Source organism: Phyllostomus discolor, chromosome 1 (genome assembly GCF_004126475.2).
Source record: "Phyllostomus discolor isolate MPI-MPIP mPhyDis1 chromosome 1, mPhyDis1.pri.v3, whole genome shotgun sequence".
NCBI lineage: Eukaryota > Metazoa > Chordata > Mammalia > Chiroptera > Phyllostomidae > Phyllostomus > Phyllostomus discolor.
The window spans coordinates 99,952,042-99,969,839 of record NC_040903.2 but is presented as its reverse complement, the minus strand read 5'-3'; the positions used below and the strand labels follow the sequence as shown (position 1 = coordinate 99,969,839).

The 17,798-nt window shown below is 35.9% G+C and overlaps 1 protein-coding gene across 1 annotated transcript in view; it reads left to right on the top strand.

The window, feature by feature from the left end:
* Positions 1–17,798, top strand: part of HERC6 (HECT and RLD domain containing E3 ubiquitin protein ligase family member 6) — a 64,160-nt gene that overhangs the window by 29,487 nt on the left and 16,875 nt on the right. Inside the window, 5 exon segments of the mRNA XM_036026668.1 lie at positions 1,183–1,276; positions 1,278–1,335; positions 13,058–13,151; positions 13,154–13,170; positions 13,496–13,597. Of these exon segments, the coding sequence (XP_035882561.1) occupies positions 1,183–1,276; positions 1,278–1,335; positions 13,058–13,151; positions 13,154–13,170; positions 13,496–13,597 (365 nt within the window).

The following is a 17,798-nucleotide window of genomic DNA, read 5'->3' as shown; positions in this document are numbered from 1 at the left end:
AGGCTGTGCTGGTTTTCTTGTATCTCAGTTCCATTTGTATATCATATTCTGAGAACTATCAGTTCTCTCCTCTTGCCCTTTTTTCCATTTGTTGTTAGTATTTCTTTTATCTTTAGGAGGTTTTAAACTACTAAGACAGCTAATCCTTTATTAACAATATGCTACAAATGTTTCTTTACCAATAAACATGAGTTACAAATTTTTTTTAGGTTTTTAAAACAGTTTTTACTTTGTGGTATTTTTTGCCATGCATAATTTTTAAACATTTTATGAAACCTACTATATTAACATTTTCCTTTATAGTTTCTGAGTTTGGGTCATACTTCAAAAAGACTCCTCCCTCACTCTGAAACAAACAAAAAAGACATTCCCATGCTCTTACTAGAATTTTTATTGTCTCAATTTTATGTCTGAATCTTTGATCCATATGAAATTTATCTTGATTAAATTTTTTTCTGGATCAGTTTCCATCTGTACACAGACATTTATTGAATGATCTGTTTCATTCCCACTAATATGCAATGCCACCTTCGTCATATACTAAGGTTTCATGTGCATTTGGATCCATGTATGGAATTTGTACATTCAGTCATACTATTTTAATTACATTAGATGGACAATATATTTTAACATTTGATAGGTTTGTTTCCTGAGAATTGTCCTTTAAAGGTACAATATCTGAGTTCTAACATCAGTTTTATTAAAATATTGTTATCTGATATTATTTAAAAATATATCCATAAATACCAGGTGCTCATAAAGTGTGAAGACATAGGTATTATTTTTTACAGATTAAAATATATACCTTTGATGACATGCTTTGTGTATGTATGTATATGTGTGTGTGTTTCATCTATGTATGTTTCAGATTTTATAAATAACCCATAGAATTTCAGTTTGAAAATCATGAAATCAATCAAGTAATCAGGCATAAATACCATTCTTCAAAATCTTGAATTTGAGCTTTTAATTCCAATGATACTTAATCATGAAAAAAATGTTATCTGTGATTAACAAATGTCCCAGGATGATAACCTTAGGAAAACATATTTTATGGAGTGTTCTATCAGAAATGGAAAATATTATCTATTCTCACATGAAGAACCCAGTAGAAACTGAGGAAGTTTTCTTTGGGGCCTTTGGAGGAGTATATATTTATCATGGCTGATTTTACACCTTCAGGGCAATACTGGGCATCTTTGCAAGAATCTACTCTCAACACACTGGTCCAGATGCTTAAATCAGCCGTCATTGCTCAGTTGTACAATGGGATCCAAAGATCAGAGTAACCGCAATGTTGAAAATCTTCTAAAAGTAATGAAAATAGTGTATAAGGTAAGGGTTCATCTCCAAAGGGATGTATATACCACTTACTAAATCAACATCTCCTTAGGTTTCAGCCAGTTGGAATCTTGTTTTATTATATTTTTCACAACAGAAATAAAATATGTTATTTAGCCCTTAATAATTCAAAATTTTGCTTGTTTTGCTAACAGGATAGACTAGGAAAAATATATACTTTTATATTGTATTATTATATTGAATTACATATTATATTATATGCAATACAATAATACAACAATTTAGGATATATTATACATATTAGTGTATATGTAGTACATAATAAATATGACATATAATATACATATATAACAATATTGTATTGTATACAATATTGCATACACACAATATACAATACATATTGTGTATATATACACATATATTTTGTATGCATGTATACACACACTATACTATATATTGTATATATAATACCATGATCACATTATATAGTATTGTATATATGTTATATATCATTATATATTACATGTAATATATGCTATTATAATAATCATATATATTATACCATGGTATAATATGTAATTATACCATTATATAACATATACTATTATATATAATATATATGGTGCACAAATATAGAGTGGTACAAAAGTAGATTAACAGTTGTTTGAATTGAAAAAAACACAATAATTAATAAATAATAAAGCAAGAATAAACTCTGTGTTCCACATACTCACAATTTGTAAGCCTATTTTTGTCCCATTCTGTACTCAAATGTGAGAATGATTTAGCATTTTCAATAGAGTACACAGCATAATCTAGAAGTAACCTAAGGTTAGTCTACTAATAAACTTAATGACTGTTGGAGGTAAGAAGGAGCCAGAGCATTTTAAATAAAACGAGATTTAAGTTGATAATGTTCGATTAAAAAATTAGCCAAATAAGATGCTTTTACAAATATAATTTGCTAAATGGCAATCAAAGCAAATTTCACCACAGAGTATCAGTCTCAATAGGAAAAAATATGTACAAGAGTTAGTGCTTTTCAGAAGTACTAATATATTACTGATATTTCTAAGTATATTTCTTCTCCTGCTTTATGGAGATATAATTGACGTATAATATTGTGTAAGTTTAAGGTGTGCAGTGTGTTGATCTGATACATTTATGTATTACAAAATGATTACAATCATAGCTTTAGCTAACACTTCTACCACCTCGCATAACTACCATTTCTTTATTGTGATGATAATACTTAAGAGCTATTCTCTTAGCAACTTTCAAGTATATAGTAAAGTGCAGTTAACTATAATCACCATGATGTACATTACATCCCTAGAACTTAATTCATTTTATAACTGGAAGTATGTATACTTTGAAACCCTTGACAGCCATCATTCTAATTTCTGTATCTAGTAGTTCAGCCTGTTTAGCTTCTACATATAAGTGAATTCATACAATTTTGTTTCTCTGCCTGCCTTATCTCACTTAACATAATGTCCTTGAGGTCTATCCATGTTGTCACAAATGTAAGGATTTCCTTCTTTCTCATGGCTAAATAATATATATGTGTGGTGTGTGTTGTGTGTGTGTGTGTGTGTTTATCACATATTCTTTACCCATTCATCAATCCATGAATGCTTATGTTGTTTCTCTGTATTGGCTACTGTAAACATGACTGTGATAAACATGGGGTTGCAGATATCTCTTTGAGACAGTGATTTAATTTCCCTTGGATATATACCCAGAAGTGGGATTACTGGATCACATGGTAGTTCTGTTTTAATTTTTTGAGGAACTCCATGCTGTTGTCATAACAGCTGCACCAATTTAACATTTCTATCAACAATGTATAAAGTTCCCTTTTCTTCACATCTCACCACCACTTGTTATCTCTTGGCATTTGGTGATAGCCAGTTTAACGTGTGAGATGACACCTCCTTGTGGTTTTGAATTTGTATTTCCCTGATGATTAGTGTCATTGAGCACCTTTTTATGGACCTGTTGGCCATTTGAATAGAAATATCTGTTCAGTTCGTCTGCTTATTTTATAATCAGATTGTTTTTTTTGCTCACTACATGAGTTCTGTATATATTTTGTATATTGATTCCTCATCTGATATATGATTTGCAAATATTTTCTCCCATTCACAGGTTGCCTTTTCATTTTGTTGACTGTTTCTTTTGCTGTGCACAGGCTTTTTAGTTTGATGTAGTTAATTTCTTTAGTTTCTCTTTTGTTGCATGTGCTTTGGTGTCATATCAAGAAATTCACTGACAAGCTTTTAGGCTTGTACGTATTATCAGAATCCACATGGAAGGGTAACTGAACCTAACAACCAGCCAGCAGGTGAATGTGTCCTCAGGCCTGGTGCTGGTAAAAGCATGCCTTGGTGACCAGCTTGGTCCTTTCTGCACACACCCAGGTCCAGCAGAGGCAGCTGCAAACTGTGCACCACCTGTAGCTCCAAACTAGTTGCTGAAGGCCACTCACAGGCAGCATCTTTCATTGGTCTGCACCAGCATACCTCCCAAGAGGCCCAGAACCAACACACAGTGGCCAGCTTCAGACAACGTCAAAGCAGTATCCAGTAAGCTTCACAAACAGCATATTCAAAGTGAGATCTCAGCAGGCACCAAACACTGCAGAGGTGAATTCTGCTTCATGTGGTCAGTACTTTGCACACCGTGGCTGGGAATGAGCCCCACACCAGCCTGAGAGTCGATCCCATGTACAAATGGGCCAACAGCAATCAAGACTCAATTACAACAGGAGGGCCTACAGAATCCACACAAGGGACATTCCTGGAGCACCCAGCTCAGATGATCAAGGAGACTGCAACATTGAACCCACAAAATGCCTACTATATAAGTCCACCCCACAAAGACTGGGAATTGTAGCAAATTTATCTAACACATAGAAACAAGCACAAAAAGGCAGGCAAAATAGGGAGGCGGTTCCTAAATGAAATAGGAGAAATCTCCAGATAAAAAGCCAATAGGAGAAAATATTATGTACAGTTTATCATCTAAATTTATCAAATATAGAGTTCAAAGTAATGGTTATAAGTATACTCAACAACATTAAAAAAGGCATAGAAGCCATTAAAAAAGGGCCAATCAGGTATTAAAAAACATATCTGAAATGAAGAATATGCTGAAAAGGAATAAACAGTGGTTTGGTGAGGCAAGGTTCAAATCAGTGATTTGGAAGACAAGGTAGAAAAGAAACACCCAATCAGAGCAGCAAAAAAAAAAAAAAGAAAAAAAGGAAGGATGATAATTTAAGGGACTTTGGAACAACATGAAGTGTAACAACATCCACATCATAGGAATACCATAAGGAGAGAGACGGAGCAAGGGACCAAGAGCCTATTTGAAATAATGACCGAAAACTTCCTAACTTGGCAGTGATGGAAAAAGACACACATTCCAGGAAACACAATATTCCAAACAAGATGGATGCAAAGAGGCCCACTCCAAGACACATCATAATTAAAACGGCAAAAGTTAAAGACAAAGAAAGAATCTTAAAAGCCACAAGAGACAGTTACCTACAAGGGACTGCCATAAGACTGTCAGATGATTTCTCAACAAAAATGTTTTAGACCAGAAGGAACTGGCATGAAACATTGAAAGTGCTGAAAAGCAAGGACCTACAACAAGACTACTTTACCCAGCAGGTTATTTAAAATTCAAGAAGAAATAAAGAGCTTCCTAGATGAGAAAGAGCTAAAGGAATTGTTACCACCAAACCAATATTACAAAAAACATTAAAGGACCTGCTTTAAGAAGGAGAAGAAGAGAGAAAAAACAGAGGAACATAGTTAAAAGAATAAAATGGCCATAAACACATACCTATCAATAATCACTTTAAAATGTGAATGCTTCAATCAAAAGATATAAGGTAGCTGCTAGATAAGAAAATAAGATATATGCTGTCAATAAGAGGCCCAACTCAGAATGAAAAATAGGTACAGATTAAAAGTAAAGGGATAGAAAAAGATATTGCATGCAAATGGAAATTTTTAAAAAAGGATGCAGAAGCAATACTTATATTTGATAAAATGCACTTTAAAACCAAGGCTATAGTAAGTGGAAAAGAAAGCCACTACATAATGATGAAAAGCAATCCAAGAGACAATATATCCCATATATGCACCCAACAAGGATCGCCTACATATGTGGAGCAAATCTTGATGGACATAATGGGAGAGACTGAAAGTAATAGTCATAGTAGAGGATTCTGCCGGGCATGGTGGCGCATGCCTGTAGTCCCAGCTACTTGGGAGGCTGAGGCAGGAAGATCACTTCAGCCCAGGAGTTCTGGGCTGCAGTGCACTACGCTGACTGGGTGTCCACACTAAGTTCGGCATCAATATGGTGACTTTCCAGGAGCTGGGGTCCACCAGGTTGCCTAAGGAAAGGTGAACTGGCCCAGGTTGGAAACGGAGCAGGTCAAAACTCCCGTGCTGATCGGTAGGAGATTTTAACAGTCCACTGACATCAATGGATAGACAAAAAATGAACAAGGAGACAGTGGCCTTAAATGACACACTAGATCAGATGGATTTAATTGGTATCTTTAGGGCATCTCAACTTAAAGCAACAGAATACATATTCTTTACAAATGTACATGGAACATATTCTAGGAGAAAGCACATGTTAGGACACAAAACAAGCCTCAGTAAATTTAAGAAGATTGAAATATCAAGCATTTTCTCTGCTACAATGCTGTGAAACCAGAAGTCAATCAGAAGAAAAAAACTGAAAAACACACAAAGACATGGAGGCTAAATAACATGTTATTAAACAGTGAATGGGTTAACAATGAGATCAGGGAAGAAATAAAAAGATACCTCGAAACAAATGAAAATGAGAATACAACAACTCTAAATATATGTGACACAGCAAAAGCACTCTAAAAGGGAAATTCATACATACAGGCCCATCTCAAGAAAAAAAAATCTCAGATAAACAATCTAACTTTATACTTATAGAAAGTTGAGAAAGAACAACAAACAAAGCCCAAAGTGAATAGAAGGAAGGAAATAATAAAGATTAGAGCAGAAATAAACAAAATAGTCTAAAAAAGAAAACAATACAAAAGATCAATGAAACCAAGAGCTGGTTCTTTGAAAAAGTAAATAAGATTGACAAACCTTTAACCAGACTTATCAAGAGAAAAAGAGCCCTGGCTGGCGTAGCTCAGTGGATTGAGCGCGAGCTGCGAACCAAAGCATCACAGGTTCGATTCCCAGTCAGGGCACATGCCTGGATTGCAGGCCATGACCCCCAGCAACTGCACATTGATGTTTCTCAGTCTCTCTTTCTCCCTCCCTTCCCTCTCTAAAAATAAATAAATAAAATCTTTTAAAAAATCTTTAAAAAAAAAGAGAGAGAAAAAGAGAAAGGACCCAAATAAAAGAAATCAGAAATGAAAGAAAAGGAGTAACAACTGACACCAAAGAAATACAAAGGTATTCAACAAAGGGGGCAGCAGCATAAAATGGAGTAAAAATAGCCTCTTCAACAAATGGTGTTGGGAGAGCTGGACAGCTACATGCAAAAAAATGAAATTCCAACACCAACTTACACCATACACAAAAATAAATTCAAGGTGGATAAAAGATTTAAATATAAACCATGATACCATTAAAGTCTTAGAGGAGAACATAGGCAGGAAAATCTCAGATATTACACACAATAATATTTTCACTGATATGTCCCCTAGAGCAAGGGACATAAAGGAAAGAATAAACAAATGGATCTCATCAAAATAAAAAGCTTCTGCACAGCTAAAGAAAACAGTATTAAAATGAAAAGAGAACCAACCTATGGGAAAACATATTTGCCAATGATACCTCAGACAAGGATTTGATGTCCAAAATATATAAAGAACTCACACAACTCCACTCTAACAAGACAAGCAATCCAATTAAAAAATGGGCAAAGGACTTAAACAGACACTTCTCCAAGAAGGACATACAGAGGGTCCAGAGACATATGAAAAGATGCTCAGTATCGCTAGCTATCAGAGACATGCAAATTAAAACCACAATGAGATACCACCTCACACCATTGAGAATGGCCATCATAAACAAACAACAAACAACAAGTGTTGAAGAGATTGTGGAGAAAAGGGAACCCTAGTACACTGTTGGTGGGATTGCAGACTGGTACAACCACTATGGAACAGTATGGAATTTCCTCAGAAGACTAAAAATGGAACTGCATTTGACCCAGCAAGTCAGCTGCTAGGATTATATCCTAAGAACCCCGAAACACCAATGCAGAAGAACCTATGCACCTCGATGTTCATAGCAGCACAATTTACAACAGCCAAGTGCTGGAAGCAACCTAAGTGCCCATCAGTAAATGATAGACCAAAAAACTATGGTACATTTACACAATGGAATTCCATGAAGCAGAAAGAAAGAAGGAGCTCCTACCCTTTGTGACAGCGGATGAAACTGGAGAGCATTATGCTAAGTGAAACAAGGCAGGCAGTGAGGGACAAATACCATATGATCTCACATTTAACAGGAACCTAATCAACAAAATGAACAAGCAAGCAAAATATAACCAAAGACACTGAAATTGAGAACAGGCTGACAGTGACCAGAGGGGAGAGGGGAGGGGATTACAGGGGAAAAAGGATGAAGGGTTTGCAGGAACAATTATAGAAGACACATGGAGAATAACAAGGGGGAGGTGGAAACAGAGAAGGGAAGTGGGGAGGGCTGGGGAGTGAGGAAGGGTGTGGGGAAAAGCAGAAAACTGTACTTGAACAATAAAAATGTTTAAATAAAAATTAAATCAATAAATAAAAAGGAATACAAAGGATTGTAAGAAAATATTATGAACAACTATATGCCAATAAACTGGACAACCTGGATGAAATGGATAAATTTCTAGAAATGTACAGTCTTCCAAAACTAAATCAGGAGGAATCAGAGAATCTGAATAGACAGATTACAACTACTGAAATTGAAGTAGCAATAAAAAAAACTCCCAACAAACCAAAGCCCTGGACCTGACAGATTTGAAGGTGAATTTTAACAAACATTCCAAGAAGAAGTAATACCTATCCTTCCCAAACTGTTTCATAAAATTCAAGAGGGTGGAAGCTTTCCAAACTCATTTTACCAGGTCAGTATTATCCTAATTCCAAAACCAGATAAGACACTACAAAGAAAGAAAATTATAGACCAATATCCGTGAAAAACATAGATGCTAAAATTCTCAACAAAATATTGGCAACCAGATCCAGCAATATGTTAAAAAAAGCATATACCATGATCAAATGAATTTATTTGGGGGGTGCAATGTTAGTACAATATCCACAAATTAATAAACATGATACACCACATAAACAAAATGAAGGATAGAAACCACATGACCATATTAATAAATGTAGAAAAGCATTCAGTAAAATCTAGCACCTATTTATGATAAAAACTCTATCAAAGTGAGAATAGAGGTAACATACCTCAACATAATAAAGGCCATATATGACAAACCCACAACTAACATCACACCCAACAGGCTGAAACTTAAAGTGTTTCTCTTAAAGATTGTGAACAAGACAGAGGTGTCCACTTTCACCACTCTTACTCAACACAGTACTGGATAAAAAGAAGAAATGAGACAAGAAGAAGAAATAAAAGGCATTCAAATTGGGAAAGAGTCAAAATTGTCATTATTTGCAGATGACATGATATTGTATGTAGAGAACCCTAAAGATTCCACACACACAAAAAATACTTGAACTGATAAATTCAGTCAAGTAGCAGGATACAAAATAAATATCTAGAGATCAGTCACATTTTTATATACCAATAATGAACTATCAGAATGGAAACTAGGAAAACAGTCCTATTCATAATTGCTTCAAAAAATACCTAGGAATAAATTTAATGAGGGAGGTAAAAGATCTATACTTGGAAAATTATAAGGCACTAAAGAGAGGAATTGAAGAAGATACAAACAAGTGGAAGCATATACTGTTCATGGATAGGAAGAATTAACATCATTAAAATGTCCATACTTCCCAAAGCAATCTATAGATTCAACACAATTCCTACCAGATACAAAAAAAAAACAAAACCCAAATAGCAACAGCAATCTTGAGAAAGAGGAATAAAGTTGGAGGATTCACACTATGTAATATCAAAAAAAACTATATTATAAGACAATAATATTCAAAACAACATGGTACTGACATAAAAAACAGACATATAGGTCAACAGAACAGAATAGGGAGCTCGGAAATAAACCTATGTCTTTTCAGTCAATTGATATTCGACAGGAAGCAAGCACATACAATGGGTTAAAGATAGTTTGGGTTAAAAATAATTTATTCAATAAATGGTGCTGGGAATATTGAACAGATATGTACAAAAAAATGAAACTAGACCACCTTGTTACACCACACACAAGAATACATTCAAAATGGATTAAAGACTCAAATGTTAGACCCAAAACCATAAAAATCTTAGAAGAAAACATAGGCAGTAAAGTCTTAGACATTGCCTGTAGCAGTATTTTATCTGATATATTTCCTCAGGCAAAGGAAACAAAAGAAAAAATTAACAAATGGGACTATAAACTAAAACATTTTTGCACAGCAAGGGAAACCATTGACAAAATAAAAAGACAACCCACTGAATGGAGGAATATATTTGCCAATATACCTGATAAAGGGTTAATATCCAACATTTATAAAGAACTTTCAAAACTGAACATGGAAAAAAAACAATTAAAAATGGGTAAAGGACCCGAATAGACACTTCTCCAAAGAAACATACAGAAGGTCCACAGACATGAAAAGATGGTCAAAATCACTAATCATCAGAGAAGTGCAAATTAAAACCACAGTGAGATATCACCTCACACCTGTCAGAATGACTGTCATCACTCAATCAATAAAAAAGTGTTGGTGAGGTTGTGGAGAAAAGGGAACCCTTGTGCACTATTGGTGGGAATGAAGATTGGAACAGCCACTGTGGGAAGCAATATGGAGCTACCTCAAAAAATTAAAAATGGAACTGCCTTATGATTCAGGGATTCCACTTTTAGGAATATGTCCGAAGAATCTTGAAACACTTAATTCTAAAGCATATATGCAACCCTGTGTTCACTGCAGCATTATTTACAGTAGCCAAGATTTGGAAGCAGCCCAAGTGTCTATCAGTAGATGAGTGCATAAAAAAGCCATGGTACATTTACACAGTGAAATACTATTCAGCCGTAATAAAGAAGAAAATCTTACCCTTTCCAAAAGCATGGAAGGACCTGGAGAGCATTATGCTAAGTGAAATAAGCTAGAGAAAGACAAGTACCATCTGATTTCACTCATATGTGGAATCTAATGAAAAAAAAAACGCATGGACACAGACCAGTGTGATTGATTGGGGGAGTGGAGGGAGGAGGCAAGAAGGTATGGGGGGGATAAATGGTGATGGATGGAGATTTGACTTCAGGTTGTGAACACACAATACAGTGTACAGATGATGTATTGTGGAATTGTGCACCTGAAAACCCGTGTAATTTTGTTAACCAATGTCACTCCAATAAATTCAATAATAAGGAAAAAACTAAAAGTCATTGCCAAGATCAGTGCCAAGGAGCTTTTCTCCATTCTTCGTCTAGGAGTTTTTTGGGTTTAGGTCTTATGTTTAAGAGTTTAATCCATTTTGAGTTAATTTTTTCTGAGTGCTATAAGATAGGGGTCCAATTTCTGCATGTGGTTATCTTGTCCCAGCTGCATTTATTGAAGAGATTCTCCTTCCCCTATTAAGTATTCTTGGCTCCCTTGTCAAATAAGTAAGGATTTAGCCCTGACTGGTGTAGCTCAATGGATTAGGTGTCATTCTGCAAAGCGAAAGGTAACTGGTTTGATTCCTGGTCAGGGCGCATGCCAGAGTTGTGGGTTCCAGTCCCTGGTCCGGACACATACCAATGGCTCAATGATGTTTCTCTCTCTTTCTCTCTCCCGACCCCTCTCTGAAGTATAAATATTTTTTAAAAATATGCAAGTATTTATTTCTGGCCTCTTGATTCTATTCTATTGGTCTGTGTGTCTATATTTATGCCAGTACTATACTATTTTTGTTTTTAATGCTACAGCTTTGTAGTATAGTTATAAGTCAGCAGGTGTGATACCTCCAGCTTTGTTCTTCCTCAGGATTGCTTTGACTATTCAGGGTATTTTGTGGTTCATACAAATTTTAGGATTTTTTTTCTATGTATGTGAAATGCACCATTAGAATTTGAGAGGAATTGTATTGACTCTATAGATTACTTTATGCAGTATGGACATTTAAATAATATTAAGTTTTCTAACCCATGAGTACAGGATATCTTTACATTTTCTTCTGGGGTTTTTTTTCAAGCTCTTTTATCAAAGTCTTATAGTTCCAGTGTACAGATCTTTCACTTTCTTGGTTAAACTGATTTCTAAGTATTTCATTTGTTTTGATGCTATTGTGAATGGCCAGTTAGAGTCTTAAGAAGACAAATATGAATCAAGTGGAGTTGAATATTTTTTTTAAAGTAGTGTATAAAAGGGACATGTTTGGCATAAAATACTTGGGGATTTCAAAGTGAGAAACACCATGAGGATTTAAGATGTTTTATAAAACTTCTCTCTGTGATGTGTACTTTTCATTTCTGATATTAGTTATTTGCCCTTTTTTTTTCCTGGATTAGTCTTATCAGGAAGCTGTTTTTTTTTATTATTGTTGTTGTTGTTTGTTTTTTTAAGAATCGACGTTTAAATTTTTTTTTATTTATTATTTTTTTTGATTAGTTTACATTTAATATTATTCTGTATGAGTTTCAGATGTACAGCAAAGAGGTCAGAAAATCATGTACTTTACAGAGTGGTTCCCCGCCTTACTGCTTCAAGTACCCAAGAATCCCCCATTTTATTTGTTGATCCTTTCCCCTGTATATCTGGTTTTCCTCTCCTTAATTTATGTTCTTGGATTCTTTATTTCCTGCCTTCTGTCTTTTGAATTCATTTGATCTGACGGAGCTTTAGATTACTGATTTTCCAGCATGCTTCCTCTAAGAGGCCTTCCTGAAACCTGTAAGTACTACTCCAATGAGAAACTGTATCCTGGATGCCTGATTTACTTTTTTTTTTGCCAGTTGGCAGTTTATGGCACATAGACAGCTTATGGAAACACATCTACACTCACTTGTTTATATATTGTCTATGACTGTTTTGTGCTACAAAATGGCAAGGTTGAATAGTTGCACCAGAGATTGTATGGCCCCAATCTCAAAATATTTACTATCTCGATTTAAGAGTTTGCTGATTATTATATTAGACACTAAACTATGTGTAACCAGGACAATTTTTTAGCTTATGTTTTGTCCCACACCTGGGAAATAGTGTATGCTAAATTAATATTCATCAATTAGTGGAAAAGGGCTGAATTTGTCAAAAGTACCTTGGATTTCTATAGTGCTCTTATTCTCAAAGTCTAGAAACTGTATCCAGTAAACCTGTGCCCTAAGAATTGCTTTGCTGTCTCCAGTGGCAACATCTTACATCTTTTTAAATACTTGCAAAAAGTGAAGAAATAATAGATTTAAAAAATGGAAGTTTATAGAACTTTACTTCATCATTGATAAATGCATTGGTTTATTGAGCTCTATCTGATTACCTATATAATAGCCACATATATAATAGATAACATAATTTATTGATAGAAAATGGTATTCATAGTTCATATTCTCTTTTAAGGTAAACAAAGCTAACTGTCAACTACCAGAGAATACTTTCAACATAAAAGAACTCTCTGACTGGGTGAGCAATTATAAATCATAAAAATAATGTCCATTATGTGTAATAACCTGGTAAGAGTAACATTTTTACTTCTGAATATTTTCACATTTTAAAGGGGACATATTAGTAACTATGTAGGTATCTCTTTGATAAATCAATATCTGAAAATATCCTATTGCAAAGCAAAATTCTCTAAATCAGATAATCACTGATAACTTAAATATCTTTCATTCACAAAATGAATACATTTTCTTAGAAATTTATTTCTAAGTAATTTGGAGTCTTAAAAACAGATTCCAAAAAAGTTTAAAGGAAAATAAAGTGATAAAGTAAAGGAATGAAGTTTTTCTCTTCTTTTAATTATCAAAACTGTTACTTTTTGTGTGTTTTTTTTAGATACCTGAAAGAAACTGTCACATTCTCAGTAAATTTCCATTTATCTTTAATTTTCTATCCAAAATGAAATTATGGCAAGCTGATTCCAACATAAAAAAGGTGGTAATATATGCTTTACCTTTTTGTTATTATGTAAAATGTCAAACATAAACAAAATAGAGATAATGGTTTAATGAACCCCATCACAAAGTTTTAGTCACCAACATTTTGCCACACTTCAATTTATTACTTTTGTTGTTTTTGCAGTTGTTAGTATTTTTGCTGAATTATTTTGAAGCAAATCCCAGGCCCACTTTCTTTTCACCTCTCCATGCATCAGTGCATTATTTCTGGTTGTTTTACTCTTATTTATGTTGAGATTCTTCAGTGGGTTCGGTTGGTGACCACATGATTTTTCCATTGTAACGTTTCCCATGGTCTATTTATTTATTTATTTATTTATTTTTAGAGAGGGGAAGGGAGGGAAAAAGAGAGGGAGAGAAACATCAATGTGTGGTTGCTTCTTGTATACCTCCTACTGTAGACCTGGCCCGCAACCCAGGCATGTGCCCTGACTGGGAATTGAACCAGTGACCCTTTGGTTCGCAGTCTGGTACTGGTCCACTGAGACACACCAGCCAGGCCATGGACCTTTTATTTAATAATTCCATCCATTGTTTTGGTTGAAGTTTGCAAAATAGCAATATTTCTTTTACCATTTATTCCAAAGTTATGTATTGAATCTTGTATAGAACTTTTCCTCATCTATCAGGGATGTTTGGTTACCCTGAAAAATCATTCACATGGGGAAGCTGAACGATGGTTGATCCTTTTTCTTTAATCATTAAATGTTCTGCCCTGGCTGATGTGTCTCACTGGATTGAACACCAGCCTGCAAACAAAAAGGGTTACCAGTTCAATTCCCAGTCAGGGCACGTGCCTGGGTTGTGGGCCAGGTTCCCAGTAGGGGGCGCTCAAGAGGTAACCACATTGATGTTTCTCTCCCTCTCTTTCTCCCTACCTTCCCCTCTCTAAAAATAAAATATTTTTTTAAAAAATTTTAAAAATAAATGTTCTCTGCATAGAGTTTGTACCAATTTATGTTACTACCAGCAATGTATGAAATGCTTCTTTTACTCTCTCACCAATGCAATGTTACCAAGCTCTGTGATCTTTTCCAATTCGATGGGCTAATCATGATACTTCAACTTAATTTTAATTTGCATTCCCCATTATTATATGATGCCTGAGTCCTCACTTTCTTTAGGTAATATCCCTTATTTTCCTACTATGAGCGATACTGAAATAATTGTGGAGCTGCTCTTTTCTTCTCCTCTATCCAGTTTTAGTGACTATACTATGTTCTTAGTTGTTAGTCTTTGGATTTTCATATCTGCTGAGTCTTAGAGATGATTTGTAAACCCCAACTGATATTCTTTTATTTCCAGTGACTTTATTCTATTTTCCATTTACTCTCTCCCTTCTGTTCTTTTTCTTGTAGTTGTATTATTCCCATATAACACTTACATGCTATTTTCTCTGTCCATCACCAGCAGCCTTAGTTCTCATTTATGCTCACCCTGTGCCCAGACATTATGCTAAAGATTTTCCAACCATTTTTTGATTGCTGAGTCTTGTTTTCTAGGCCATTCCTTTGGAAAGGTTCGTACCTATTTTCTATTATGTTTATGTTGCACGTGGGTCACCGGCCAGCAGTGACCACGGAACGCTGCTGATGGCTTGCCGAAAAACACGCGAGAAACAAACACATGCACAGAGACAAACTAGTTTCTGTGGGGAAGTAGGGATGAAATGGCCACCCCCCTAGTGGGGAGCGCGCTGATTTACAGTCCATACCTGCTTTTATTGGGCTCATTTTGCATAATAATTCAGGTAAAGTACAGTACTCATTAGGGGGAAGTAAGGAACGAGGAATTCTGCTGGTCTATTTTGAGTCAGGGTAAAAGAGCTGTAAGACTTTGAGGAACAAACTAACTTCCTCCTTGGACCCCTCTCATTCAACTGAGAGCATTCTAAACAAAGAAGGTTTCACAGTAATTTACATATTCTTTCTTAGGCCTGATCACCCTGGGAATCCGCCCTTTTCAGCACAGAGCTGCACCACCCTGTCATTGTTTCAGGCTTAGCTGGAGCAGGGGAACTAAGACAATAAGGAGATTTTCTCCCAGACAATGAGAACTCAGGCTATGTCAAAGCCAAGGAGCGAGGGTCCATCACCCCCTTTTGCTGCAGCCCCCAAAGTCCTTCTTCTGGGGGGCCTCCCAAAGTGATCATGCCTGTCTTAGGTCATTCCCTCCGTGGGGAATCTTACCCGTCTTTGGCTAACCGACCAAGCTTTTGGGGGTTCAGTTATGAATAAAGCAGCAGAAGCAGCATTGCTGCCAGGGAGATAAGCTTCTGTCTCCTTGCTGGCTTACGGTTCCAAGGGCATTCCCTTAGCTTTAGCCTAGGTGGGGGTTTCAGCTTCTGATACCAGTCAGGGCGGTTCCCAACATGTTTATACTTTAAAGACTCACAGGAATCAGAAATATACCCATTGGTTTTGCTAGTAATTCAAAGGACATGGACCATCTAAGTGAAACATGGAAAAGCCTGAGATATCACATGCACAAAAGGAGTCATTTCAGTAACAAAACTTTTCCTTTTTATACCCTATTAATTATAGAGCTTATATGGCATTTTCCAATGAGCCATGCCTGATAAATTGGTAAATGCAACATTTATTCATAGTAACCAAGCTAGAGGGACAAGGTACATCCTGCTAAAAGCATTCCATCAGTAAGGACTCTCCCTCTAGTTACTATCATTAGTATCTGTCCTCAGATTTGACTTTTTCATCTCTTCTATTTCTCAGCCACCTCTTTTTTTCCTGCCCAAACATTCCTGGTAATGGGAGAAAATACATTCTTTCCTTCCCAAACCTAACTTCCCCTTACATTTCCTTTAAGTGAATCTTTCCCACTATATTATTTTCTTCTATAGCAATTTTCTGTATAACTCATCTACTCTCTTAGTAAGGGTTGAGTAGAGAGTGGACCCAGGCAGGTTACATATCATGAAGGACTAGGAAATGTCTGAGGACAAGAAGACTCTTAGTTGTAGTTGTCATGAGTGAGGTCAGCAAGCAGACTCAAGAATCCTGTCCCCCAGAGGACAGATAATGGACATAGTTAAAACTGTAAGCTCCAAACTAGATTATGAATTCAAATGTACGAATGTAAAAATGGGAAAGCAATACATGGAGAATGGGAGTAGAGAAACTGAAAGATAAGATATACAGGTTTCAAGTCCATTCTTAATTAAGTGAGAAAAGGCTGGGTCTACAGCAGGACACTTACACCTCTCCCTACTATAGTCAGTGCAGGATATTGCTGGCCTCCCTGTCTCTCAGAGGCACAGAACATGTTGCTTAGCAGTCAGTATTGAAGTGTCCCAGAGCTGCAGATTCCTGGGCCATAGGAAGAGATGACACACTACCAAGAAAGACCAGAAATGGCACTTGTTCCATCCCCTACAAACTGTGGAGCTTCTTTACAATAAACATCTCAGGGATAAGCCAGAAAAATCCCGTGGAATTACATACAATTTCTTAGTATATAGTGGTGGCAGAGATCTGGGACAGGGTTTTTCCAAGCCTAGAACCACATGCACACTTCTTTGAGATGCTTGTAGAGTGCTAATATGGGTGACCACACCCAGTGTGGAAACCTGGAATAAGAGAGATATCCACCTGTCTTGCTGTCACTGTGGTGGTATTGGTTTATAAGTCCTAAATACTCCTTCATTGTCCTTGTGATAGAGCTGAAGCCCTCCTAGAGAAGTGTTAAAAGTCAAAGCAAGGATACTAATTCCAAAGCTAGATATCTCATTCAAGAGAGTTCAGCAGAAATAAGGTAGGGGACTAAAGTGGTGAGGACATGTTGAGAATCAGAAAAGCTGAATGAAGTATTATATAGGGTGACAGAGAACAATGCTAGGTACAAAATGAGGCCACCAGTGGCATGTTTCTAGGGAGTTTCCATGCATGTTTAGCAGGTGGATCATAGTTATTTGAAGGAGAAAAGTGAATCTTCTCTGAGTAAGTCTTTCCTCTAGTCTTTTTCCCACACCTAACATTATCCCTAAGCTCCTAAATGCCCTTAACATTCTTGAGGAACACTCTGCCTCTTAAGACTGGTGGATAAATGTCTCAGTGTGTTGAATACTCCTATTGCCTTGAAGGATCATGTTTAAGTGATCTGAGATAGCTTTTAATTACTTGGTTGTACATCCATGATGATTAATACCCTACACACAATTACCA